At 43.6% G+C, this 27,770-nt stretch overlaps 1 protein-coding gene across 1 annotated transcript; it reads right to left on the bottom strand.

The window, feature by feature from the left end:
* Positions 1-292: 292 nt before the first annotated feature.
* Positions 293-27,730, bottom strand: PDIA3 (protein disulfide isomerase family A member 3). Its single transcript, XM_007533407.3, has 13 exons — positions 27,396-27,730; positions 18,325-18,403; positions 17,045-17,162; positions 12,567-12,674; positions 10,176-10,305; positions 6,376-6,492; positions 6,098-6,223; positions 5,104-5,286; positions 4,005-4,113; positions 3,100-3,228; positions 2,004-2,083; positions 1,110-1,167; positions 293-902 (listed from the first exon to the last, which is right to left on the bottom strand). The coding sequence occupies exons 1-13, from the start codon at positions 27,560-27,562 to the stop codon at positions 789-791; spliced, it is 1,518 nt and encodes a 505-aa protein (XP_007533469.1). The 5' UTR covers positions 27,563-27,730; the 3' UTR covers positions 293-788.
* Positions 27,731-27,770: the final 40 nt, after the last annotated feature.

The following is a 27,770-nucleotide window of genomic DNA, read 5'->3' as shown; positions in this document are numbered from 1 at the left end:
CAATAAACTTAAGGACAGAAAAATATTAAATTTGGGGGCCAGGTGGTGGCGCGCTTGGCTAACTGCACATATCACTGTGCGAAAGAACCTGGGTTTAAGCCCCTGGTCCCCATTTGCAGGGGGAAAGCTTCACAAGTGGTGAAGCAGGTCTGCAGGTGTCCCTCGTCCCTCTAAATTTCTCACTGTCATATCAAATAAAGTTAAAAAATAAATTATTTAAAAACAAAAATACTAAATTTGGAAAGGATGCTAACTATGGATTCAGCTAGTATGCAGTTGTACTGATCAATACTAGCCTTAAACACGACTATTTAATGAAAATTTAAAAATATAGATGCCAATTACATTTCAAATACTAAATAGGTACAAGTATGGACAATGAGGTTTACACAAAGTTTCTCTGGACAGTGCAGATCTAGAGAACCTGTGGTTCTCATTTCATGGAGAAAAGACAGTTTAAAGGGGGCTCATTTATTGTCACCGGTCCAAATGTACAAAAAAAAAAAAATTAGAAAATACCCCCCAACTCAATCCCTCTCCCACAACATCCCCTCCCAACCCCCAAACAAATAATCCCTCCACCCCCAAACAAACTGGTCCTGGTATTTCCATAAACAGTGCAGCTAAGAAATAGTTTAGACCAAATTTAACAGGATTTAGGATGATATCCATCTGTCTCTCAGGGCTGAGAGGTAATAATCCCGTATGGGTCCCAGTCCTCCCTGGTGGTTTCCAGTCTTTGGAAGGAGAGTCCTTTTTTCACAAGGCGGTCACGTTTGGCTGCTGCTCTAAAGATCTTCCTGTGCCTTCTTCTTCTTCTTTGATTTTTCTTCTAGAACTACAGGTGGGTTTGTAGCTTCTCGCTGTAGGTAGCTAAGGAAATCACTTAATTCACGGCCACCCTATAAACAAAAAGGTGGTACTGAAAATTAAAACTTTAAGGAAATCACACATTGGTATTCCTAGGAAAACACCCGAGTTGGTAAAAACATGCTAACAACTATAAACACTAACTACCGACAATAAAAAGAATCTCTAGTTAAATAAACTGGGTATGTGATAGTGTGTGCTGATTTATGGGCAGACAAGAGAGAAGATGATATACTTACTTCATATTTCTTTGGGTTTAGCTTCTTGTTGGCTGGAGAGAAGTAGATGGTAGGGAAACTGGGGGAGGAAAGTAAAAGAATCAGCTAGTCTTTAAAATCTGAGATAGTTATATGACTCTACTGCAGAATTAAAATAAATAAAAATACGTATATTTATTATTTAGAATATATATATTATTTGAAAGAGACAGAAATCGAGAAGGGGCAGGGGTAGATAGGATAATGGCTATGCAAACATATTTTCATGCCTGAGGCTCTGAAGCCCCAGGTTCAATCCCCTGTATCACCAGAAGCCAGAGCTGAGCAGTGCTCTGGTTTAAAAAAAGAGATCAAGAATGAAGAAGAAAGACAGAGATAGGTGGATCAATAATGCTAGCATTTAGCCCAGAGGTAACCCTGGTGGAACCTGGGAGTGGAATTTGGGCTGACACCAGAGAATGGTGGGCAGGTCTAATGGCAGAGCTGTGCAGGATCAAGCACGCTTTCCTAATTGAGGAGCAGAAAATTGTCGTCAAAGTGTTGAAGGCACAAGCACAAAGTCAGAAAGCTAAATAAATGGAGAACTTTTGAGTAATAAATTTAAAAAAGAAAAAAAAAATGACACCTGTAGCCCCACTTTACCACATGCAAAGCTTTCTCCTTGCAGGTGGGGAGCAGGGACTCAAACCTGGGTCCTTGTGCACTGTAACGTGTGCTCAACCAGGTGTGCCACCACCTGCCCCCTCCCACTGCAGAATTCTAAGCCAGGAAGGTACAGTGTTCTATTAGAATATGCCTGCACCCCTGCCCCAACTAGACCCAACAAAGAAATGGTTTACAAGCCTAGTTTCTCCCACCAATTGCCCAGACACTGTTATTAGTAGTAATAACTATTACTAGTTTTTATTATCTTACCCTCTGACTTCATAGGGAGAAGGCACATCATTGGCTGTGGCATCCATCTTGGCTATGATAATATTTGGATCTTTGCTAAGCTGTAATAAAAAGGTTACATTCCAAGTTTCAGCGAGTGAGGGATACTCAGTCAATTCAGGACTTAAAACAAACAAACAAGCAAACACTTAACTAGCAGTGTGGCATTGGTGGTATAGTGGTGAGCACAGCTGCCTTTCAGACACTTAACTAGTCTGATAATAAGGTTCCCTCTTATCTTTTTAATTACCTGAGAAACTGAGGGAGAGGTAGATAGGCAGAGATATGCCTGTACACTGCTTCCACTTAGTGAAGCCTTTCCCCTGCAGGTGGGGACTGGGGGCTCGAACCGTGGTCCTTGTGCATTATGACATTTGCATTCAACTAGGTGCACCACTGCCCAGCCCTTTTTAATATGTGTATTTTTAATTTTCAGGTTTATTTATTTTCATGAGACAGGTCAGAACATTACTCCGGCATAAGTAGTGCCAGAGATCAAACTCAGGGTCACGTTTCTGAGTTAAGCACTCTGCCGCTGCACCGCTTTCCTGGCCACGTGCTGTTGCTGCTGGTTTTACTATCTCTTATTTTGCCACTAGAGACAGGGAGACCAGAGTATTCCTTGGTATGTGGTGGTGCTGGGGATTGAACCTGTGACTTCTCAGGCCTCAGGCTAGAAAGTCTTACTTTTGCACACCCCCCCTCCCCCATGCCAAATGGTTCATTTGGTGGAAGCAGGACCCTGCTCTGGATCACCCTTTTCTATTTAGACAGATGCTATGGCAGTGGAGCTTCTCCCTCGGCTATAGCACTTCTTGTGTGATGTGAACTAGGGTCGCATACATGGACATACAGGTACCCTACCCAGTGACAGTCTCTCCAGCCCTCAAGTGTATTAACAAGATGGAACATTTGGGTTATAAAATGTTACCAAAATCCAGAAACTTCTAGATACTCTCAACTCTAGCCCAGACTTACTCTAATGGGAAGCTGAAGTAGGTATGTGAGTCACTGTATAGGGTGGGGACTCTAGGGGGTAGTCAGAAAAGAGTGAGCCAGATGTGAAGTTCAGACTTACCTTCTCTCCGAGTTCTTTATACTTAGGCTCCAGGTTCTTACAGTGACCACACCACGGAGCATAAAATTCAATCAGTACGTCCTTGTCTTCATTATTCACAATTTCATCAAAATTCTCTGCTACCACTACCTAGAAAACACAGAACATACTCTGGTAAGGCAGGTAAAAACAGACTCACAGGTTATATCTGTTTCTGGTCCGCCCCCCTCCCCCCATCAAGCTGGATGCAGTGCCACTGAAAATACATCATGGAAACGTTGACTAGTTAAAGTCAGAGGAAAGTGTGCTACCGTATTAACCTTTCTGGGAAAAAGTACTAACATGACAGGAGTGGGAGGAAAAGAGGGGAGGGAGAGGGGTGGAGTAAGAGGGCCAGCAAGCAAGTGGAGGAGAAAATCAAGAGCATTGGGGGGATGCTTCACAAGTGGTAAAGCAGGTCTGTAGGTATCTAAGCCCCCCAACTTCTGTCCTGTCAAATAAAATAAGGAAAAAAAAAAGCATCACCCTAGCATGTGATACTGAGGAACAATACTTTATAAACTCTCAGATCTATTGAATGCAAAAACAGAGTAGCCAAGGCAGTGGCTCAGTAAGTAGAGTACAGAAGTTGTGTGGGGGGTGGAGGAAGACATGCACACTAGGTTTTATCTCAGAACCATATATGGTGAACACTTCTCTGATCTTTCATTAAATTCTTTTTTTTTTTTTTAAGCTGGAAAGGGGGGACAGGTGGTGATACACTGGGACTCAGGTTCAAGCCCCTGCTTCCCACCTGCAGTGGTGACTGCAGGTATCTCTCCCTTCCCTATCAACTTCTATCTCAACAAAATAAAAAGGGGGGGGGGAATCAGTTATATCTTCTGGAAAAAAAAAAGCAGCAGTCACTTAAATGCTCACAGCCTCACCTTGACAGGCCCGTCATTGCTCTCTGGAATGGGCTCAGACTTGAGGTATCTCTTCAGGTTGCCATCAAAGTAATCCTGTAGGAATCTCTCAAGAGCCTTGCCATCACGCCTGCAGTAAGAACGGTAAGGGCAGGTTTATTCATCTACCCCCACTGCTGAGCAGACGAAAACATTTACTTTTGCAAAAGAACCTGGTCTGTTTTTGTTGCTCTGGATAATAGCACCTGTACACAATCCCTTGTTCTACTAGTATGCTGACACAAGGAAGTTTTCTTGTCTTGATCTTTCAATATTTCAGAGGGCTCTCCCTATGTTCTCTACCTATTTCCTTTCCTTTCCATCCTCCCTCTCTGGTAGAGACAGAGAGGCAGAATGAGAGTGGAAGTGGATACAGCACTGAAGATGCTTCAGTATGGTGGGGTCAGGCTCAAACGTCCTGGGCTACATGCATAGTAGAGCAGCATATTAACCCCATGGAGCCATTTCACTGGTCCTCTTTTTTTCTTTTTCAGACAGAGGGTGAGAGAAATATTGAAAAGGAGATGACAGTGAAGCCTTCCTGGTACAGGTTCTTCCACGTAGTGGTCAGAGGCTCAAACTAGAGTCCTTGCACATGGTGTGTGCTCTACTGGGTGAGACACTGACTCTTCTTCCACCTACTTTTTCTTTTAAATATTGGATTTATTAATGAGAAAGGTAGGGGAGGGAGAGGGAGAGAGGGAGAGAGGGGGAGGGAGAGAGAGAGAGGGGGAGAGAGAAAGAGAGAGAGAGAAAGAGGGAAAGAACCAGGCATTACTCTGGTACATGTGCTGCCAGGGATTGAACTCGGACCTCCTTGAGAATCCAGTGCGCCACCTCCCAGATCACTCCATCTACTATTTCTAATGGCAAAGTGAAATAGTCACAAACGAATTCTAAGCTGTGATCCTTTTACTAGTTTCCAGAATCCATCAAAGATAATGACCCTGAAAAAGTCCCTACAACTAAAGTGAGAAAAACGTTAAGACCTAATCCTTCTTGTGCCAATGTTCTCTGTATGCACGAATCCTCAGAAGTAGAAAAGAACCAACTCTCCAATGCAAGTAAACTTGTAACTCACGAGAATTCCTCTTGCATCACAAACTTCTCTCCTTTTGCAGTTCGGATAGCAACAACAGGAATCTCTCCGCTAGTACTTTCCAAGCCAAAGTCAGAAAGCTCATGGCTAAAGGTTTTGCGGCTAGCTACAGCAAAGCTGAGCTTCTTTCCTGCATCCAGGAATTTCTTTGCTATCATCATCACTCTGAGGAGGAAAAAAGAAATTTATATGCCAAGATTATACTCGGGTATAAAGCAATTTTGAAATCAAAATTAAAGAGGCTTTCTAGAAAGCAAAGACTGAGTTTTACAGTCCAAGAAATCTTCTGGAGTCAGTCCAAATGTGTGTTCTTGGGACAGTCAGAGGATTATGATATAGTCCCGTGTCGTCCTGAACTTCACTGCCAAACTGTTAGTACCCAACAGTGCATTCCCACTGAATTAAGTTAAAGTCTACAACTACAAAACATTGCAAGCACACTGACTAATCTGGAAAGAAGACGTGTAAGGCCAGAATGAACTTTGAGTCCCAATGGGCAAGTAGGCACTAGTTTGTTTATTGTGGCCCCGGGGCCTCACAACACACGCACAATTCCAGCATTCCCAAGCCATTTTTTTCCCTTTCATTTTTACAATTTCAGTTATGTAGTGAGAGATATAATAAAGGCTGTTCCACCAATTACAGAGCTTTCTGAACCAGTGCTTTTGTGCGTCCAAGTAGATGCATCCATTCATGCACATCTAGGACTTGCACATGGTAAGGATCGCACATACCAGCCTAGCTACTTCCCTCTAATATTTACTTAACTCACCCTTTAATGCAGACAGACAGAGAAGCAGAGCTAGAGGGACCACAGAATTGAAGCTTTCTTCACCCTAACAGAGACTGTGCTTGTGCTGGAACCTGGGCTGGGTTGCTACACCTCCACCCCCAATATTTCAAAAGCACATTTTAGATCACATTTAAATCAATTTAAAAAAAAATATTTACAAAAAGGAAAAGTGAGGCATATTACCTATTTCTCCAGTAGTTGGAGCCTTTAGCATTTTTTTCATAGTCCACATCATAGTAAGCCATAAGTAAATCTTTTCCCTGTATCAAGTCTTTGTTGTCTTCTGTCATATGAGGGCAGATACCAAAACTGAAAGGAAACAATGACATCAAGTTTGGCAGGCTCACAGCCATAATATGGAAGCATCATAAAGTAATCGACAACACTTAAAATGTGACTCTGTTTAATCAGGGAAATGAAACTAAAAACAATTCACAAATAAGGTATAAAAAGGTACTCACACGTGCTCCTGAACAAATTTTTTAATCTTGCCGCTGGTCATTTTCTGTTCTCCATATGCCACACTCTTGTCCTCAAACTTGTTTGTAAGATGTGCAGGACGGAACAAGGTGATACCCCTTAAAATAAAGGAAGAGAAGTCTTAGTAGGCACACAGTTTCTCCCATCTCTTATATTCTGAAATAAGGGAGGGAAAGAGGGAAAGAAGAGAGGAAAGGAGAGATGTCAAAGCAATGCTTCACCACCACCGTCTCATCCTCGGTAACTTCATGTAGTGTCCTCAGTGTTCACACTTGAAAGGCTGAGCTGCCTCGCAGACCCCTTTACCTTTTATTTAAAGAGCACTGCCACTTTTACTGTCACCATTTAAGCATAGACTCTCTATTATTATTTCCTATTTTCTACCAGAGCATTGCTCAGCTCTGGTTTATGGTGGTAGGAGGGGTTGAGTGGGGGGGCGGGGGTTTGGGGAGACTCAGGCACCGGGCTCTTTGCATTAGCTTTCTCCCCTGTCCTAAGGACTCTTTTCTGTGACCACAGACAAGACCTTATCGTAACACTAAGGTTATGTCAATCCACCCTAACCTCAAGTGCAATGATTGGGTAAGAGGGTTTAATAGTCCCTGGGTTGAAAAGTTAAAGAGACCTTGATTCTAACCTGAGCTCAACCGATATCTAGTGGGTTCACAGTGCTGACGCTGAGCCCAGCAACAACCCTGGTGGCAAAAAAGGGGAAAAGCCAAAGGACCAGGGAATAGCACACGGGAGGTGCTGTGACACTGGAGGAAGCTGGTGGTCTCTCTCTCTCTCTCTCAAAAAAGGGGAAAAGCCAAAGGACCAGGGAATAGCACACGGGAGGTGCTGTGACACTGGAGGAAGCTGGTGGTCTCTCTCTCTCTGAAAAAAGGCACGTAACCTGGAACAGTGAAACTATATATGCCTGAGACCCCCTCAGCTTTTTTAAAGAATATTTTATTTATTTATAAGTATTTATTATTTATTCATATTCCCTTTTGTTGTTTTATCACTGTTGTTACTGATGTTACTGTTGTTGGATAGGACAGAGAAAAATCAAGAGAGATGGGGAAGATACAGAGGGAGAGAGGACAGACACCTGCAGACCTGCTTCACTGCTTGTGAAGTGACCCCTGCAGGTGGTGAGCTGGGGGCTTGAACCAAGATCCTTACGCTGGTCTTTGCGGTTTGCGCCATGTGGGCTTAACCCTCTTAACTCCATTTTTTTTTTTTTAAGCTGAAGACTGAAACAAAGTGGTTAACCTCAGATAAGTCTTGAAATTAATGCTGGGACCCTTTATTATTTACTGGATAGACACAGAAAAATCAAGTGGGAAGGGGAAGATAGAAACTTTCCTCTTGCAGGTGGGGACCAGGGGCCTGAACCTGGGGTCCTTGTGCATTGTAACGTGTACTCAGCGGAGTGTGTCACCGGCTAGTGTTATCCACCAATCTTTTGTTTTTTTCTACCATTCTTCCTCACTACACTACACATACTCTATCACTTGTTTTTGGCTAGGGTTTAGCACCTTTAAGACCATATTGTTTCTCTCACTCTTCTATCCCATTTAGTCACTGAACGTTAAAACATAAAACATTTCATAGACCACAGGGAATCTACATAGCAAAAGGTAACCTGACACAATTATCTTGAGCAGGCAAGAATGAACATAGCTAGCATTTTATTATTATTATTTTTTAAATTTTTACTGTTGTAGTTACTGTTGTTGTTACTGATGTCGTTGTTGTTGGATAGGACAGAGAAATGAAGAGTGGGAGGGAAGACAGAGAGGGGGAGAGAAAGACAGACACCTGCAGACCTGTATCAGTGCTTGTGAAGCAACTCCCCTGCAGGTGGGGAGCTGGGGCTCAAACCAGGATCCTTACGCTGGTCCTTGAGCTTTGCACCACTTGTGCTTAACCTGCTACTCTACCGCCTGACTCCCCTAAAGTTTTTATATTTATTTTCCTTTTTGTTGCCCATGACAACAATAAAAAACAATTCATTATTGTAGTTACTACTGTTGTTATCGATGTCATCATTGTTAGATAGGACAGAGAGAGGAGGGGAGGACAGAGAGGGGGAGAGAAAGACAGACACCTGCAGACCTGCTTCACCGCCTATGAAGCGATTCCCCCACAGGTGGGGAGCCAGGGGCTCAAACCGGATCCTTACACTGGTCCTTGCGCCATGTGCTAGCTTAACCCGCTGTGCTACAGCCCGACTCCCACATTTTATTGTTTTAAAGGAACAATTATCAATCTCAGTGCAGTCATTCTTTGAAAATTGAACCAAGTAGTCTTAAATATGATCTTTAATGATACAGTCCTAGGATACACATACTTTTTTTTTTTTTTAAATTATCTTATTTATTGGATAGAGACAGACATCAAGAGGGAAGGGGATGACAGAGAGGGAGAGAAACAAAGAGACACCTGCAGCCCTGCTTCACTGCTCGTGAAAATTTCCCCCTGAAATGGAGGACCAGGGGCTTGAACCTGGGTCCTTGCTCACTGTAATGTATGCTCAACCAGGCCCTCTACACAATACTCTTCACAGTCTCCCAATAACATCTCTTGATCGGACTGACAAGACAATTTAAATGGCAAGGGCAATGAATAGAGCTAAGGCTGAAAGGCTGTATGTGGTATTCCTAATGAGTCACAAGTACTTCCACATGCATCAGAGCTACTTATGACCTACTATGTACCTGGGTCGGTCTCCTTCACCCTCCACAAGGCAGGGTGAGAGACCACAGCTCTGAAGCTTCCTTCAATGCAGTGGGGCCCAGGTCTGAACCAGGGTGGCACGCATGGCAAAGCAGCATGACATCTGCCTTCTCTTTACACTACAGATGGGCGTCCTGAGTAACCTCACCTAGTCCCATAGCTTCTACGATCACCTGTATACGGTCACTTTCAATGTGTATGACCTAGAAATCTTTAGCTGTAATTCAGGACTTCCCTGAATTCTATTCATTTGCAAGCAATACTTCAGCAGCACCACAGATGCCAACCTGCCTGGTTGTTTCACAGCGCTGGGCTTTCACTTGTGCTGCTCTAATCGAGCAAAATTTTTATCCCAGTTGTTATGTGGTGTGCTTCTTTTTCCTTTTTATCACACGCTGCTAGAGCCACCTCTTCTCTGGTTTCTTTGGATACTACTACCCACCACAAAAGAAATCCTTTGTACTTCTAGCCATTCTAAATGTTTCATTAAAATTCTTTTATCGGGAGTCAGGCTGTAGCGCAGCGGGTTAAGCGCAGGTGGCGTAAAGCACAAGGACCGGCATAAGGATCCTGGTTCGAACCCCGGGCTCCCCACCTGTAGGGGAGTTGCTTCACAGGCGGTGAAGCAGGTCTGCAGGTGTCTGTCTTTCTCTCTTCCTCTCTGTCTCCCCTTCTCTCTCCATTTCTCTCTGTCCTATCCAACAACGACGACAACAATAATAACTCCAACAATAAGACAACAAGGGCAACAAAAGGGAATAAATAAATAAAATAAATTTTTTAAAAAAAGAATGGTTTAAAAAAAAATTCTTTTATCATCTCTAGTCCTTGCACATGTGTGCTCAACCAGATGAGGCACCACCCGGCCCCTAGTAATCCTAATGTCTATAATGTTCACTGTCACACATATTCACGGTCTCCCCTAGCACTCAGCTTAATCACTAGCAAGAGTGCAATAAACAAACATTTTGTAAACGTTCAGCACAGAAACCACCACTTTATACAACGGCACATGGTCCAGAGACTGTAAGGGTGAGTACTCCACTCCGTTACTTACTCTCCGTTATCATCATACTTGTTCACCAGAGACTCAACATTGGTGTGTGCAAACCGGTAGTTCTCTCTCAGGTTGCTGGCTGCTTTTAGAAACTCAGAGTGAGCTTCACTGAATAAATCCTTAAAGAAGCCTATAAGGAAGAGAGAGAACACAAGGGAGAAACGGTGAGTGCTGAGACAGTCAAGACTTTTCAAAAAGAGTTTCCTAGTGCCTCATGCAGGACTTGTATGCAACAGGTCCTGGGTCTGACCCCCAGACTCATATATGTGGAAGTGGTGCTCTGGCTCCTCCCTCTAACAGATAAGTAATTCTGGATTTATTTATTAATGACAGAGACAGAAAACCAGAGCATCACTTTGGCACATGGGATGTTGGAGGCTGGGCTCAGGACTTTACACTTGAGAGGCCAATGTTTTATCCACTGTGGCACCTCCCAGGCCCTATGTAGATCAACTTAAAATTGTAAATCGCCTTTCATTTTTTGTTCTACCTGTATTTGGGTCTTTCAAGTCTAGAGGAGTGAAGCATAAATGTTTAATAAATCTCTCTATTGCATCAGGGCCTCATGTAAACACAATTTACTGGTTCTAGGAGAGGTGAGAAACACCACAGCACCGGAGCATCCCCTGGTGCTGTGCACTTCTGCTGAATGCAAGGCATGGCACGAGCCAGACCAGGCGGGCTGTCTTTTAATACAACAAAACAGAGAACATCTGCAATACAGAGTGTTTTTAGTTAGCTCAGGCTACTTTATTATTTATTTTTAAAGATTACAAAGAGAACCAGAGTATCACTCTGGTACAGATAACACTGGGGTTTGAACTTGGGACTCCAAGTCTGAGAATCCATTATTTCATCCACTGTACCACCTTCAGGGTAGCATATTTATTTGCTTTAAAAAATATTTTATTATAATTGAGAGAGATGCAGAGAGAGAGAAATACCAGAGCACTGCTCAGCTTTGATTTATGGTGGTGCAGGGGGCTTGAATCTCGGACTTTGGAGCCTCAGGCATGAGAGTCCATTTTGCATAACCACTATCTACTCCCCGGCCCCCCCCTTTAAATATTTATTCATTCCCTTTTGTTGCCCTTGTTTTATTGTTGTAGTTATTATTATTGTTGTTGATGTTGTTGTTGGATAGGACAGAGAGAAATGGAGAGAGATGGGGAAGACAGAGGGGGGAGAGATAGACACCTGTAGATCTGCTTCACCGCTTGCAAAGCGGTGCCCTTGCAGGTGGGGAGCCAGGGGCTCGAACCCAGATCCTTATGCAGGTCCTTGCGCTTTGTGCCACATGTGCTTAACCCGCTGCACTACTTACTGCCTCCTTTATTTGCTTTTTAACTAGATGATTGCTCAACTTTGGTTTATGGTAGCTCCAGCAAGTGAACCTAGGACAGCAAAGCCTCAGGCATGAAAGTATTTTTGCATAAGCACTGCTATTCCCCAGTCTGGCTCTAGTGGTTTATTTATTTATTTATTTATTTTAAAAATTACCATCAGTTATTGCTAGGGCTTGGTGTTTGCACGACAAGTTCACTGCTCCTGGCAGCCACTCCCCTCCCCCTTTTACCTGATAGAACAGAGAAACTGAGAGGCGAGAAGGAGACAGACACCTGCTTCACTACTTTGCCCCTGCAGGTGGGGAGCAAGGGGCTTGAGTCAAGGTCCTTGCACATGGTGACATGTGTGCTTAATTAGGTGTGACAGCACACAGCTCTAGTTATTTTAAGGATAAAATGAAATACTGTAATAAATCAAACAGCAAAGACTGATGAAAAATTCTAACACCAAGGCTAACAATTTGATCTTAAAACTCCAATTTCCCTACAATTATGAAAATAGCAGACATCAATGATTTTTATTTACTTGTATTTATTCACCTCAAGACATCACTTCAGTCTTTTTGCTTTTATGGTTATTATTATTTAAAACCAAACTACTGCTCAGTTCTAGCATATGGTGGTGCCAGGAACTGAACCTGGAAGCTCTAACACCTCATGCATGAAACTCTCGAGTATGGGTAAACCATTATTCTGTTTCCCTGGCTGTCTTCAGTCACAAACAACCAATCTTTTGAGTTAAATCTCAGTTTCAAAAGCAACAGAAAAAGGTGAATATGTTGCTAGTATAGTACTTTAACATAAAGTCATGAAAATAAAGCAATACTTCCTATATTGTGAGTTATTCTATGAGTTATCTTTTTAATTGTCCCCAAGCTTCCCTAAAATATTTCAACTTTGTTGCTTACGCAGACATAGGGGATTTCTGACACCATTTTAATGTTGTTGTTGTTGTGTGTGTGTGTGTCTGTGTCCGTGTGTGTGTGTCTGTGTCTCTCTCTGTGTGTGTGTGTGTGTGTGTCACAATAAAGTACTTGCTACTTACCCACCACAGAAGCATCTTTGTCACTAATGAACTTCTCAAATTCCTCCTCAGTCTTGAGAGGAACTGAAGCCGGTCCTGCTTGTTTCTTCAGGTGGCTAACAATTCCATCTTTAAAGACAAAAGATCATACCAACACACATTTTTGAGAAGGCAATATTCCACATGACTCAAAATTCCAAAGGTTCACAATTAAGGTTTTCCTCCATCCTTGCCCTTAGTTATTCAGTCTCTACTTCATAGGCCAAAATTTCAGCTTCTCGTATATTCTCCCACATGTATTATAGAAACAGGCAACCACATACTTAGTGCCCTCCCAGATGAACTATCTCACTGGCCTGGCCTCAGTTTTCTTCAGCTGGACGGATTCATTGTGTAGATGAATCCTAACTGATGGATGGTTCCACTTATTGATGTTACAAATGCTCTATGAGAAGTGTATTTGGGGATTTTATTTTTTAACCAGAGTACTGTTCAACTCTGGCTTATGGTGATGCTGGAGATCAAACCTTGGACCTTTGGAGCCTCAGGCACAAAAGGCTTTTTGCTTCACCATTATGCTATCTCCCCAGCCCCCTAATGTGAACTCATTGGGTCAAAGAGGATATATATTTATACACTTATTAACCTTCCCCCCCCCAGTGAAATCACACTTATAAATACATACATATAATATATCCATCCATATTTATTTAAGTGTATTAAAGTGATTGTTAAAAATTAAATGCCTTTGTGGGCTAGGGAGAGAGCAAAATGTTTATGCAGAAGGCACTAAGTTCCCAGGTTCAATCTCCAGTACCACCATAAGCAAGATCTGAGCAATGCTCTGGTCTCTCTCTCTTTGTATCTCTCTCTCTGTAACTCTCTTTTATAAGGGTGGGGATTGAATCTATTTATATATATTCTCTCGGAATGATACCTCTTTCTCCAGATATTTATGTGGTTCCCTTAGATTGTTTTTAAAAATTATTTATTTATTATTGGGTAGATACAGAGAAATTGAAAGGGAGGAGATAATGTGTGTGCTTAACCAGATGTGCCAATGCCTGGCCCCCCTCACCTTAGATCTTTTCTCAATGAAGCCTCATATGACTACCCCACTGAAAACCAAAACCTGTTCAATCTCCAACATGCCTTCTTTATTCCTTTTCCCTGTTTCAAATTAGTATGCTCTAGTTTTCTAGTGTTTCTCTCACACTTTGATCTAGGCATAGTGCCCAGCATGTAACAAGTTTAAGAAACAACTATTTTGCAAAAAATCGATGAATAAACAATTTTCTCATTTTCAGTAGTCTTATACTTTAAAAGTAGAAAATGCTGGGGCCACCTGGTTAAGTGCATACATTGTAAGTACCCAAGAGAAAGCCTCATGAGTGGTGAAGAAGGGCTGCAGCTGTCTGTCTGTTTTCTTCTCAATTTCTCTGTATGCAAAAACCTTTCAAACTTGAGGCTCTGAGGTCCCAGGTTCAAACAGATTCAATCCCCAGCCCCAACATAAGCTAGAGCAGAGCAGTGTTCTGGTCAGTCGCTCTTTGTATCTACTCTTTTTCATTAAAATAACCTAAACAGGGAGTCGGGGCAGTAGTGCAGCGGGTTAAGCGCAGGTGGTGCAAAGCGCAAAGACTGGCTTAAGGATCCCAGTTCGAGCCTCTGGCTCCCCACCTGCAAGGGAGTCACCTCACAAGTGGTGAAGCAGGTCTTTCTCTCCCCGTCTCTATCTTGCCCATCTCTCTCCATTCCTCTCTGTCCTATCCAACAACAATGACAATAATAACTACAACAATAAAGCAACAAAGGCAACAAAAGGGAATAAATATATATTTTTCCCCCTCCAGAGTTACTGCTGGGCTCGGTGCCTGCACCATGAATCCACCACTCCTGGAGGCCATTCCCCCCCCTTTTTGTTGCCCTTGTTGTTGTAGCTTATTATTATTGCCATTGTTGATGTTGTTCGTTGTTGGATAGGACAGAGAGAAATGGAGAGAGGAGGGGAAGACAGAGAAGGGGAGAGAAAGATAGACACCTGCAGACCTGCTTTACTGCCTGTGAAGCGACTCCCCTGCAGGTGGGGAGCCGGGGGCTTGAACCGGGATCCTTACGCCGGTCCCTGCGCTTTGCACCACATACGCTTAACCCATTGCACCACCGCCCGACCCCAGGGAATAAATATTTTTAAAAAGTTAGAAGATTAAAAAAAAAACCACACAAATAAACTAAATAAAATATTTTTTAAAAAAGTAGTAAAATCACACATTAAAAAAAAGGCCTCTATGGTCTGGGAGGTGGTATAGTGAGTAGATAAAGCAGTAGACTCTCAAGCATGAGGTCCCAAGCTCAATCCCCAGCAACACATGTGCCAGGGTGATATCTGGTTCTTTTTCTCCTATCTTTCTCATTAATAAATAAACTCTTAAAATAAATAAATAAAACAGATCTTTTCCCCACACTTCTTCAAGGTCTACTCAAACCACTCACAAGCTCAAAAGGCTCACACGCAAGGCATGATGTGCTGTGCTGTTTCTGTTTTCTACCTTTCCCATCCCTTTGTTAGCCAGGCCTGACAGAGCACTACTTAATTCAACATGCAGCTATTTTTAAAATTTTAATTAAATGTTTTTATTGCCAGTAGGGTTACAGCTGGGGTTCAGTGCCTCCACAATGACTCCCTGCACCTGGTGGCCTTCCCCACCCCACCCCCTTTTTATGTTAGGACAGAGAGAAACACAGAGGGAGAGACTGAGAGAGAGAGACCTGTAGTACTACTTCGCTGCCTATGAAGCTTCCCTCTTGCAGGTGGGGATTGGGGGCTTGAGCCTGGGGCCTTGCACATGGCAACATGTATGCTTTACCTAGTGCACCACTGCTTTGGGCCGTGTTTATTTATTTATTTAAAATGGTAACACTGTTCAGCTCTGGTTTATGGTGGTGCTGGGGACTTTGCAGCACAGGTATGAAGGCTGTTTATGCTATCTCTGCAGCCCCACCCCTTTGGGTACATAACTGGGGTCTCTAATTTCACCAATCTGGGATTAAAAATTTTTTTTTAACATTTATTTATTTTCCCCATTTTGTTGCCCTTGTTGTTTATCATTGTTGTTGTTATTGCTGTCATTGTTGTTGGATAGGACAGAGAGAAATGGAGAGAGGAGGGGAAGACAGAGGGGGAGAGAAAGACAGACACCTGCAGACCTGTTTCACCACCTGTGAAGCAACTCCCCTGCAGGTGGGGAGCCGGGGGCTCGAACCGGGATCCTTATGCCGATCTTTGTGCTTTGCGCCACCTGCGCTTAACCCGCTGAGCTACGCCCAACTCCCGGGATTTTTTTTTTAATTTCAGAAGCAGAGGGATACAACACTAGATCAGCCAGTGTCATAGCACCTCTTACACAGCAGATTCAGCTCATGTTTACTTCTTACACTTCACCTATTAACCTTGCTGTTCAAGTTCAGTTATACCTCCTATGGCTGTTTGGCAGGTCTTCCTATGGCTAGCTCCTTCCTGCCTGTCAGGTCTCAACTCAAACACTCTGATTTGATTTTGTGGTACTTCCATCTCCAACGTCATCATCCTGTTTTGTTTCTCCTTTAATGCTCTTGACATAAACACTAATGTACAATTGTCTCTTTAAAACGCTGTTTTCTATTCATTTGGACATATACCCAGAAGTGGAATTGATGGTCCAGGTAGTAATTCTATTTTTAATTTTTTAAAGAATTACCATACTGCTTTCCATAGCAACAGCACCATTTTATATTCCCACCATGAATGCATGAAGGTTGCATTTTCTGTATCCTTGCCAATATGTTATTTTCTGTCTTAAAAGAAATAGTAACAATTTTAAGGATGTGAAACAGTTACCTATATAGGCACACTTCCAAGGCCATATAGCTTCCTATCTCAGAATATAACCTTACAATAGTAGGGACTCTGTTTATTTTTGATAAAGACAGAAATTGTGAGGAAGGGAGAAACAGACTGCAGCACTGCTTCACTGCTTATGAAGGTGGGGGCCAAGGGTTTGAACTCGGATCCCTAAGCATGGCAAATGTGTGTGCTATACCAGGTACTCAACTGCCCAGGTCCCTGTCAGTGTCATTTATCAACAAACACAAGGTACCTAGAACATCTAAAATATCCAGCAGAGAGCTAGTACTAATTAAATTATACAAAATGCTTACTTGTCCCTACAATTCTAGTTCAAGTGTTTTCCTTATTAGTTACATAGTTTATGTTGTACTTAGACAAGTGTTTTTGCTAGTTGTTAAACTGACCTCCTCTTGGACAAGGATTCAAACATATGTATCATTTTTTTTAATGAACACAGTGCCTCACACACACAGTGCATGTGCTATACTGCTGAGCCACCTCCCCGCCCCTAACTGAGGAACTTTTAATACTGAAAGTATGTCATATAGAAAACTGTTATGTTCTCACTGCAAAGAACAAATTCAGTTTCCAGAATGTAATCTGGGGTCCTTACCGGCAGTCCTGGGCCCATCATAAGACCCTGCTTCTTCACCATCTCTAAATATCTTCAGGGTAGGATATCCACTGACTCCATATTTATTGCAGGTATTTGTGTTGGCAGTACAATCAACCTGAAGAGGGAAACACACGAACCACTTGTTATTTAAAAACCTGCTGCAGGCTCTTTGGAAAGTATTAAGATTGGTTAAATCATTTTAAAAAACAAAATCAGATTCTTTAAAATTCATATAAAAACCACACAAATGACTAATTCTGTCCTTATAATCTTTATTGTCTAGCACAATGGTCTCTCCCCTTTCTCTCTCTCAGAATATACGAGGGAAATTTTTCTTAACACTAGCTTACACTGAAAATGACTGCCATGAGGGGACGCACACCCAGGTAGAGTATCTTTTAGGTAGGGTGCTACAATTTGATTTGGAAAACCATCTGGAGTTATTAGCAAAGTTGTCAGGCAGTGCTATAGGCATTCTGTACATATTCCACTTAATCATCACCACTCTGAGGTAAGATAAAAGTACTGTGACTATAGTACCATAGATTATACAGCCACATAAGACAGGAACTAAACCATGATATTTGGTGGGGTTAGGGAGATGACTCAGTAGTTGGGTAATTCTTTTAAAAAAGTAAATAAATTTTTATTATATTAATTTATTTATTGGATAGACAGAAATTGAAAGGGAAGGGGGAGTTTGAAAGGGTGAGAGACAGAGAGATACCTGCAGCCCTGCTTCACCACTTGTGAAGCTTTCCCCCTGCAGGTAGGGACTAGTTGCTCGAACCTGGGTCCTTGTGCATTATAGCATGTGCATTCAACCAGGTGCGCCACCAGTTGGCCCCCAGGGTAATACTTTCTATGCATGAGGCCTGGTACCACACCACAGCACTAAGGACAGAGTAAGATGTAACTCCATGGGTGGGGGAGCAGTGCTTTGTTAGGTCTCTCTACTATCTGCTGCCCTCTGTTTAAAAAGAGTTGAGAAAAATGAGTATTAATCTTACAAACTACCATTTTTAATTTTAGGTCATTATTATTGATTTAATAATGACTTATATAATTATAATACTGTAGGAACAAACATAGTTCCACATTGTATCACCAAGGATAATCACCACAGTTTTAACAAAGTCTTAGAGACAGCTTAGCTACTATTTATTTAACAAGTTCATGTTTTTTTTCAACTTTCTATATATTGCACAGGAGCAAAAACAACAAACTACCATTTAAAAGTAGCTCACTTCCTTAATGAAGAATCTAGTTATACTGACCTTTGCTAATGGAACGATGCCTTTTAATCTGGTAGCTGCAGCTTCATATTCAGGGGCAAGCCTCTTGCAGTGTCCACACCTACATACAGATATAAACACACATGTATATTAAAAAGTCAAATTCTTAATTTATTCCTACATGTTCATTAACTGTCTCTCTAGAATCTCAGCAGGTAAATCTCTAGCCAAGGCTGACTCTATATGACTGGTTTAGTCTAAAGCAAACATTTATTTTCTCAATTGAGTGTGCAAGTGAAAGGTGGAGGGGACAGCATAAAGATACTCTCATGCTGGGCAGGGGCAGATAGCATAATGGTTAGGCAACTATCATGCCTGAGGCTCCAAAGTGCCAGATTCAATCCTCCACACCACCATAAACCAGAGCTGAGCACTGCTCTGGTAAAAGAGACTCCTATGCCTCAGGCTCCCAGGTTCAACCCTACACACTACCATAAACCAGAATTGAATAGTGCCCTGGTAAAAACGAACAAACAAGCACCCTAGTCCTGAGGGTTATAGTCTAAGTATGCTCAACTAAAGGGTGGAAGAGCCCACCCCCCTCTGGTCAATTAGTGAGGACACAATGAAAGACAAGACAGCAAATAATTCCATTTCTGATAGCATTTCCCAAAGGAAGGTACATCCCCTACCCACATATTTAGTCCTGTGGTCCTTGAAAATATAGTGACTTAAGGGGTTGGGCGGTAGTGTGGCGGGTTAGAGCCCCCAGCTCCCCACCTGCAGGGGGGTTGCTTAGCGAGCGGTGAAGCAGGTCTGTAGGTATCTATCTTTCTCTCCCCCCCCACCCGTCTTCTCCTCCTCTCTTCACTTCTCTGTCCTATCCAACAACAATAGCTACAACAATAACAACCACAACCACAAGGGCAACAAAATGGGAAAATAGCCTCCAGAAGCAATGGATTTGTAGTGCTGGCACCGAGCCCCAGTGAAAACCCTGAAGGCAAAAAAAAAAAAAAAAAAAAAAAAATATATATATATATATATATACTAAAACCTTGAAAAAAACCAATACATTAACTTAAAAAAATATTTTTATTAGAGCACAGCTCAACCTTGGCTTATGTTGGGAATCGAACTTGGAACCTAAGGAATGAAAGTCATTTGCATAACACTTATGCTGTCTTGTATTAACTATATTAAAAATTAATTTACATATTAATGTGAGGGGGAAGCATGTGTTGTGTGCAAGCACATCGTTTAGACATGACATGCCAGAGACTCAACTCAGCACTTCATGAAGCTCATTGTGTCACTTCTTGGCCCAACATGTTAACTCTTCGTAAGAAATCTCCAGGGGCCAGGAGCTGGCTCTCCCTTTATTTACTGTGCATAAAGATCTGGGTTCAAGTCCCCACCCATCTATGGCAGGCGGGAGAAGCAGTTTCGGAAGCAGTGCTGCAGTTGTTTCCTCTCTTCCTATCACTCACCCTCTACCAACAAATAAACAAAGGGAGAAAACGACCCCTGTGAATGATGGCGTTGTACAGGTAACAAGCTCTAGCAATATCCAAGGGGGTGAGGGGAGCACAAAGAAGGCAGACCTCCATTAAGCACTTTCCCCTCATTCCTTCAATGATTATTTTAACCGAAGTCCCCTTTGAGGGAGTAACGAGAGAAGGCGCCCATTTACTACACGTTAGCAGCCTGTTGGAGATTTGTTTTCTTCTCAGCTTGTTGCTTTTAATTTTTTAATATTTATTTTCCCTTTTGTTGCCCGTTTTTTATTGTTGTTGCAGTTATTGTTGTTATAATTGATATCGTCGTCGTTGGATAGGACAGAGAGAAATGGAGAGAGGAGGGGAAGACAGAGAGGGGGAGAGAAAGATAAGACACCTGTAAACCTGCTTCACCACCTATGAAGGGACTCCCCTGCAGGTGGGGAGCCGGGGGCTCGAACTGGGATCCCTCTGTCAGTCAGTCCTTGCACTTTGCGCTACATGCACTTAACCTGCTGTACTACCACCCGACTCCCTCTCAACTTGCGTCAACACAGCACTAGAAAAACATATTTAAGATGGCAACTGTGATTTTTACAACTGCAGAGGTCATCTGATGAGGAGAAAACATCGTGTCAACTAGGACACTTCCCCAGAGGACCATCAGAAACACCTGCTCCTTTGCCTAGAAAATTCAGTCAGTCCCAAAGGTACACTCTATATGCAGTGGGGGCGGGGAGAAACGCCCCCTATCATTGTACAGCAAGCACCAGCTGTCTCTCATCCCTCTTCTAAAGCCAGTGGGTTGCAGAGGAGCCTTCTCCCCACAGACGGTGAAAACAGAATGAGTCAGGAATCAGAAAGGAAGGAAACAGAAGAAACTTGTGTTGGTATGTCAAAGTCTCAAAATTAACTTGGAAACATTTTGTAGTTCAGTGGTAGAGCAGGTATATGTATATAAGCATGTTGAAAGAAGTTAGGACTCGGATCAGGACCCCTAAGTATTTAAGGCTTCAGACAGGACAGAGTGAAGTAAGCGATGAGGAGGCTGGGAGCAAAGGTAAAATGAGAATCGTGCGCTCGAAGAGTTGTGAAGGCCTTTTTTTTTTTTTTTGCCCCCAGCGTTATTGCAGGGGCTCGGTACCCGCACTATGAATCCGCTGCTCCTAGAGGCCACCCTTTCCCATTTTTGCTGCCCTTGCTGTTTTTACTGCCTTTGTTGTTAGATAGCAGAGAAACAGAGGAGGGGAGAGAAAGACAGACACCTGCTTCACGGCTTGTGAAGCGACCCCCGTCTCCTTGCAGGTGGGGAGCCAGGGGGTCCAAATGGGGATCCTTATGCCAGTCCCTGTGCTTCGTGCTATGTGTGCTTAACCCACCGTGCTACCACCAGACCCCGAAGGCCTTGCTTTTTTGTTGAGACAATAAATATGCCAAGCCTAGTGGCCTGGTGCATACTATACTGTTGGACCCTTGAGTATGAAGTCCCGAGTTCAATCCCTGGTCATGCACGTGCAAGTGACGCTCTGGTTCTCTCTCCTTCTCATAAGCAAATAAATCTAAAAAGTATTGCATCTTATTAAAACTGTATCAGACAGCAATGTATAAAATTGACAGGAAGGGGAAAAACAAGCTGGAATGAAGCGACCCCAAAGATAACAAATTAGTATAAAAAATTGAACTATGCCCCTACAATCTTCTAATTCTGTAAATCAATGGTAAGTCAACAACATTTATAAAGGAAAGTAAAATTTACACGGTCCAGTTGAACTCTGGACTTGCAAGCAGGAGGTCCTGAGTTTGATTTCTCAGTACCACAAACTCTACTAAGTGATGGAATCACGCAGGCACAAGACCTTGGGAAAGTCCCAGAGGAAAAATTCACAATCATAATCCAGGTGCAAGCCTGGCCCTCATGGCACCAGATCCGGTGCTGTGGTATCTTTCCCTCCCTCCATTTGAAAACATCAGCTCAGAATTGTGAAGCTCTAGTGATCACATCTGTTGGTATACAGTATCCGTATCAGTAAAGTTACAGAGCTCGGCAAGTGGCGTAGTGGATAAAGCGTTGGACTCTCAAGCGTGAAGTCCCAGCTCTAGTCCCTGGCATGGCATATGCCAGAATGATCTGATTCTTTCTCTCCTCCTCTCTCCCATTAATAAATAATCCTTTGGTGGGTGGGTGTGGGGAGGGTTTAGTATATATCTGAAATGAAAAAGGAGCGTAGAGCAGTGAAATCACAAATGGATGAGGCCTCCGATTCCACACACAAAATTCAGAGGACTTGGGACATTGCTCACCCAGTAGAGTACATGCACTGTAGCTTACAGGTCGGTGGGTTTAAGCCCCCTGGAACCATGTGGCTCCTGAGGGAGGTCTGTGGATGGTGGAGTAGTGCTGTGCTATTTCTTCTTAAAAAAAAAAATGCATGGCCAGGAGATCGCACAGCAGTAGAGCAGAGGTTCAAAGTGGAAGTAAGGTTCCAGAGTTCAGTCCTCAGTACAGCATATCCAAGAGTGATACTTTGGTGCTCTCTCTGGTTAATAAATAAATCTTGGGAGTTGGGTGGTTGCGCATGTGGCGCGAAGGACCGGCAAGGATCCCGGTTCAAGCCCCCAGCTTCCCACCTGCAGGAGAGTTGTTTCGTAAGCGGTGAAGCAGGTCTGTAGGCGTCTATCTTTCTCTCCCCCTCTGTCTTCCCCTCCTCTCAATTTCTCTGTCCTATCTAACAATGATGACATCAACGACAACAATGACATACAAGAGCAACAAAAGGGAAAATAAATACGAAAAAAGATTTATTTATGAGGAAGAGATAACCAATACATTACTCTGGTACATGTGATTCCTGGGACTAAACCCAGGAACGCATGCTTGAGAGCCAATGCCTTATCTACTGCACTACTGATTGGGCTGCAATAAAATCTGTTAAACTAAAAAAAAGATCCATGGAACATTAAAAAAAAATTTTTTTGCATGCATAGATCTTATTGGGAATATGAGAAGCTAGAAGTAAAAAGTATTTATTTTCAGTATTTATAAGATCATCAAATTTCCAAAGGAAGGACTGCTAGCTGAGTTTCAAAGAGGCTGGAGGAAATAGCTTTCTTAATCAATCAAGAATGAAACTCAGGCAGAGTTAAAGGGTGATCACAAACATTAACCGCTTTTTTTTTTAATTTATGAAGGAGTGAACAGAGAATGACACCGGCACATGGAACACAGGGAATCTGAACCTCGTGTCTGCAAATCTAGTATCTTCTACCTCTCTGCCCCACCCCACCCATTTTTCACTAGAGCTTGCATGATTCCACCACTTCCAGGAGACTATTTTCCTCTCCTCAGAGAGAAAAGCAGTGAAAGAGACAAAGAGGAGAGATACCACAGCACTGCTTCACCACTGTTAAGATTTGCTTTTGTGTTGGTGCTCCCATAGGTGTGTGTGTGTGTGTGTGTGTGTGTGTGTGTGTGTGTGTGTATGTGTGTAGGGGGGTTGGAATCCATGCTCTCACGTATGGTGAAGACTGCATTAAGGGGGCAGGCATGGTGCACTGGGTTAAGTACAAGGACCCCCACAAGGAGCCTGGTTCGAGCCCCAGCTCCCCACCTTCAGCAGGGTCACTTCACAAGCAGGTGTGCAGGTGTCTTTCCCCCTATCCTTCCCACCCCTCTCAATTTCTCTGTCCTATCCAATAAAACGGAAAAGATGACCACCTGAAGCAGTGGGTTCGTAGTGCAGGTACTGAGTCCCAGCAATAACCTTGGAAGCAAAAAAAAAAAGTATGTGCTCTACCACGTGAGTTATCTCCCAGTTGCCTAGCCACTATTTCTTGCTTTCCTCCTGCAGGTGGGGCCACCACTTGGCCCCCATCGTTTTTTAATCCAGTCCTAGATAATATCAAATACTATCCTATCTACCTTCAGCTACTGTACCTAGCAGTTAACGGTGAATCTTCAGTGAAGATACACACACATACACACGTGTGTGTGTGTGTACATATATATATATATTTTTTAACTTAACAATCATTACTTCATACCTACCTTGTACCACATGCTGTTTTAGCCAGACTGGAAAATTGCTATAGTGCTTGCCCTATAGAAATACCAGTCTTCCCAACCTGGGAGGTGGCACAGTAGGATAGATTTGAACATGAAAGCATGAAATTTTGAATTAGACCCCCAGAATCATATGTGCAAGACTGATGCTTTGATAATTATATATGCTTTCATATATAATTATATATATATAATTTATTTTTTACCAGAATACTGCTCAGCTATGGCTTATGGTGTTGTGGGGAATTGAACCTGGGATTTTGGAGCCTTAGGCACAAAAATCTTTGCATAATTATTATGCTATATATCCTCCGCCATATATATATAATGATGGCGAGTGTGTATGTGTGTGTGGGGGGGGAGGTTTGAACCTGGGACCATGTAGCCTCATGCATGAGTCTGTTGCATTATCTTTATGCTATCCCCTCCTGCCCTCTGATAACTAAATTAATAAGGCTGGGGAAGATAGCATAATCATTGTGGGAAGATTTTCACAAATGAGGCACAATAGACTCCAGGTTCAATCCCCAGAACTACCAAAATCCAGAGCTGAAGGGTGCTCTAGTGAAACAAATACAAGAAAATAAATACTGAGAGAGAGAGAGACACCAGTCTGACAAGGTGACATTACTAGGTCTCTATACAGAAAAGGGAGCGTCTGGGGCCAGGTGGTGGTACACCCGGTAGAGTGCACATATTGTAACGCACAAGACCCCAGTCCCACCTGCAGGATGGAAACCTTACGATCGGTGAAGCAGTGTTGCAAGTGTCTCTCTACCTCCCCTTTCCCCTCTCAATTTCTCCATCTTTATCTAAAATAAGTATTAAAAGAAAAAAGAAGCTTCCAACTAGTTGCCCAGGAACAGATGTAACTTGAGTTAAATCTATTTAAAAAGATTAGAGGCAGGGGACCCAATAAAATATTTAATGTTCAAAATTTGTATATCAGAAATCATTTTTTAATACTGTCCTAGAGAATAATGCACAAATCAAATAACATAAGTAGATGTTGAGGACCAAAGCATTTTCAGATATCAGCATTTATATGGTATTATTTATTCCCCTAACTCATTCTTACAAATCATATAGACACTTACCTCTACAAGGGAAACTGTATCCAAAACCAAAATGAAACCTTTCACTTTCACTTGTAAAAATGAAACTGGAAAAAGTACCCTAAGACAAACAACCTCTCCCAATAGAACCTGCTCTATGTCTGCAAATATATGTAAGTCCAAAAGCATTTCTAGCTTAATTAATAACAATAAAAAAGTTGACTGTGAATAAACAGGGGCATTCTAAACAGGACACAAGTTCCTCTCTTGCTAGCTTGGAGGAGGGTGACCTTACCTTCTAGACCAATTAAAATCAGACACCACAGCAGAGCCACCCAATTTGGGGAGGGGAGGGGGGAGGGAAGTAGTTCAATGCATGATGGGATATGTGATTTTTAAAAAATATATATTTTTAAATTAATTATTTTCCCTTTTGTTGCCCGTTTTTTTTTTACTACTGTTGTAGTTATTGATGTTGTCGTTAGATAGGACAGAGAGAAATGGAGAGAGGAGGGGAAGACAGAGGGAGGAGAGAAAGTAAGACACCTGCAGACCTGCTTCACCGCCCATGAAGCGACCTCTCTGCAGGTGGGCAGCCGGGAGCTCAATCTGGGATCCTTAGGCAGGCCCTTGCGCTTTGCACCACCTGCGCTTAACCCACTGCGCTACCGCCCGACTCCCAGGGATATGCTTTTTTTAATTTTATTTTTAATGTTTATTCATTTTCCCTTTTGTTGCTTTTGTTTTTTATTGTTGTAATTATTATTGTTATTGATGTCGTCATTGTTAGATAGGACAGAGACAAATGGAGAGAGGAGGGGAAGACAGAGAGGGGGAGAGAAAGACACCTGCAAAGCTGCTTCACCGCCTGTGAAGCAACTCCCCTGCAGGTGCCCGGATCCTTTACACCACGTGCGCTTAACCGCCGCGCTACCGCCAGACTCCCGGATATGTGGTTTTTAAGGAAGCACAGGTAACAATTTAAAGTAGGAAAGAACATCTTCGATAGAGGAGAAAAAAAAAAAAAAATATATATATATATATATATATATATATATCTGTTTTAAACTAGTATCATAATAGCTCCTGATTCTCCAGCAATTCACTTCACATTTGGTCCAACTCCATACAGTCTTTCCAAATAGTGACATCACCTCAAAGTTAGCAGCACGGCCATTTATTTCAAGAGAAACGTGAATTCTAAAGACCACCCATGATGCATTATCTTTTTAAAAATAGTATCTCTTGATTGGTTTCATTTGACCATTCATGGGGGGGGTTTTCTTGTAACCCTATACTTAAAAAAAAATTTTTTTTTTTTATCAGAGAGAGAAAAAGATACAGTGGGTGAGTGAGACAGATACCAGAGCACAGCTCCGCTCTGGTTTATGGCGGTACTGGGGATGGAACCTGGGACCTCAGAGCCTCAGGCACGAAAGTCTTTGGCAGAACCATTCTGCTGTCATGATGCATTCATTATCAGATCTACTAGGAGTTCCCTAGACACAAAGATCCATCACAAACTGGTGTGTGTGTGTGTTTCAAGGAAGTCGTTGTAACAGTATTTTCAGTCACCCGAGCATCAGTTGAGGCCCTGTAGAGTGAAGACGACCTGCCAGAAACAAGTTACATCCTAACTTTGGCTAGCGGCTACTCTGGAATGCAGAAAGTTTATAATGGAAGGGGACAGTGGGGGGGGGGGAGTCAAGTACAGCAACCAGCATGGATACACTTGAGTTACCCCACAGTGTTGCGTTCATTCCCCCCACACCCCTTGTTGGTAACGATCTTTTTGTTGGTTAAGTTCTTTCCAACCATTTGGATCCACTGGGTCCACAATCCTATTGGCTCTCCTCCCTCTCCGCATTTTTAGCCCGGGTCTCTTCTATTCCGAATCGCTGTACCTCTCTCACTCTTCTTCACTTGAGTCACTCTGGGTTATTTCTCCAACACTGGCTACTTTTTTCATGGGGGTGGGTTGGGGAAGGCTGGTGGCTTTTTTTTTTTTTTTTTTTTCTTTTTCCCCCTTTTCTTTCTAGAAACCCTCCTGCAAAGAGACCATTTAGATTCCGGCAGCCCGGCGCCCGCCGCCTCGGCTTTATCTTTGTGATAAGAGCCCGCGGGGAGCAGAGGGGTCCGCGGCTCCTCGCTTCCCGGACGAGGCGAGCGGCGCGCGGCCACCCGGTGACCTTGGCTGAGGGGCCCGGCGTCCGGGGCGGCCTAGGGGCTGCCAGCAGCCGCCCCCTGACTCACCCAGGAACCGCGAATCGGAAGTGCGGCCCGCGGCGCCTCTGCAGCCATGGAGGCCGGCGGCGGCCGGGCTTTCGGGGCCGCCTGCCTCGGCCCCGCTCCCGCTCCCGCTGCCGCTGCCGCTGCCGCTGCCGCTGCCGCTGCCGCTCCCGCTGCCACACGGCGCCCAGAGGCACCCGGGGGTGGCCGCCGGCGCCGCGCGGGCCCAACCGTCCCAGGGTCCACCCGGCCCCCGCCCAGCGGCCTCACCAGGGGGCGAAGAACTCGACGAGCATGAGGCCCGCGGAGCCCGTGTCGGAGACGCGGCTCTCGAAGTTGTCGTCCGTGAGTTCCAGCACGTCGGAGGCGGCGGCGAGGCCGGCCGCGGCGAGCAGCAGCGCCACGCCGGGGAGCAGCGCGGGCAGGCGGGGGAGCATGGCGGCGAGCTGAGGCGGGGACGGCCCGGAGGGTCGCGGTCGGCGGGGACTGCGGAGGCCGGGCAGGCGACCACGCACCCGCTGCCTGCGCTCGCGAGTCTATCCGGGCGGACCCGCACCCGGACGTCCCAACCCCCGCAGTCCGGCTCGGCCGCAGTGTGGCAGCCGCCGATTGGCTGCGCGACACCCGCGTCGGGGGGCGGGGCCG

The sequence above is a fragment of the Erinaceus europaeus genome, chromosome 16 (assembly GCF_950295315.1).
Source record: "Erinaceus europaeus chromosome 16, mEriEur2.1, whole genome shotgun sequence".
Classification (NCBI taxonomy): Eukaryota; Metazoa; Chordata; class Mammalia; order Eulipotyphla; family Erinaceidae; genus Erinaceus; species Erinaceus europaeus.
This window is presented reverse-complemented; position numbering and strand designations above follow the sequence as displayed.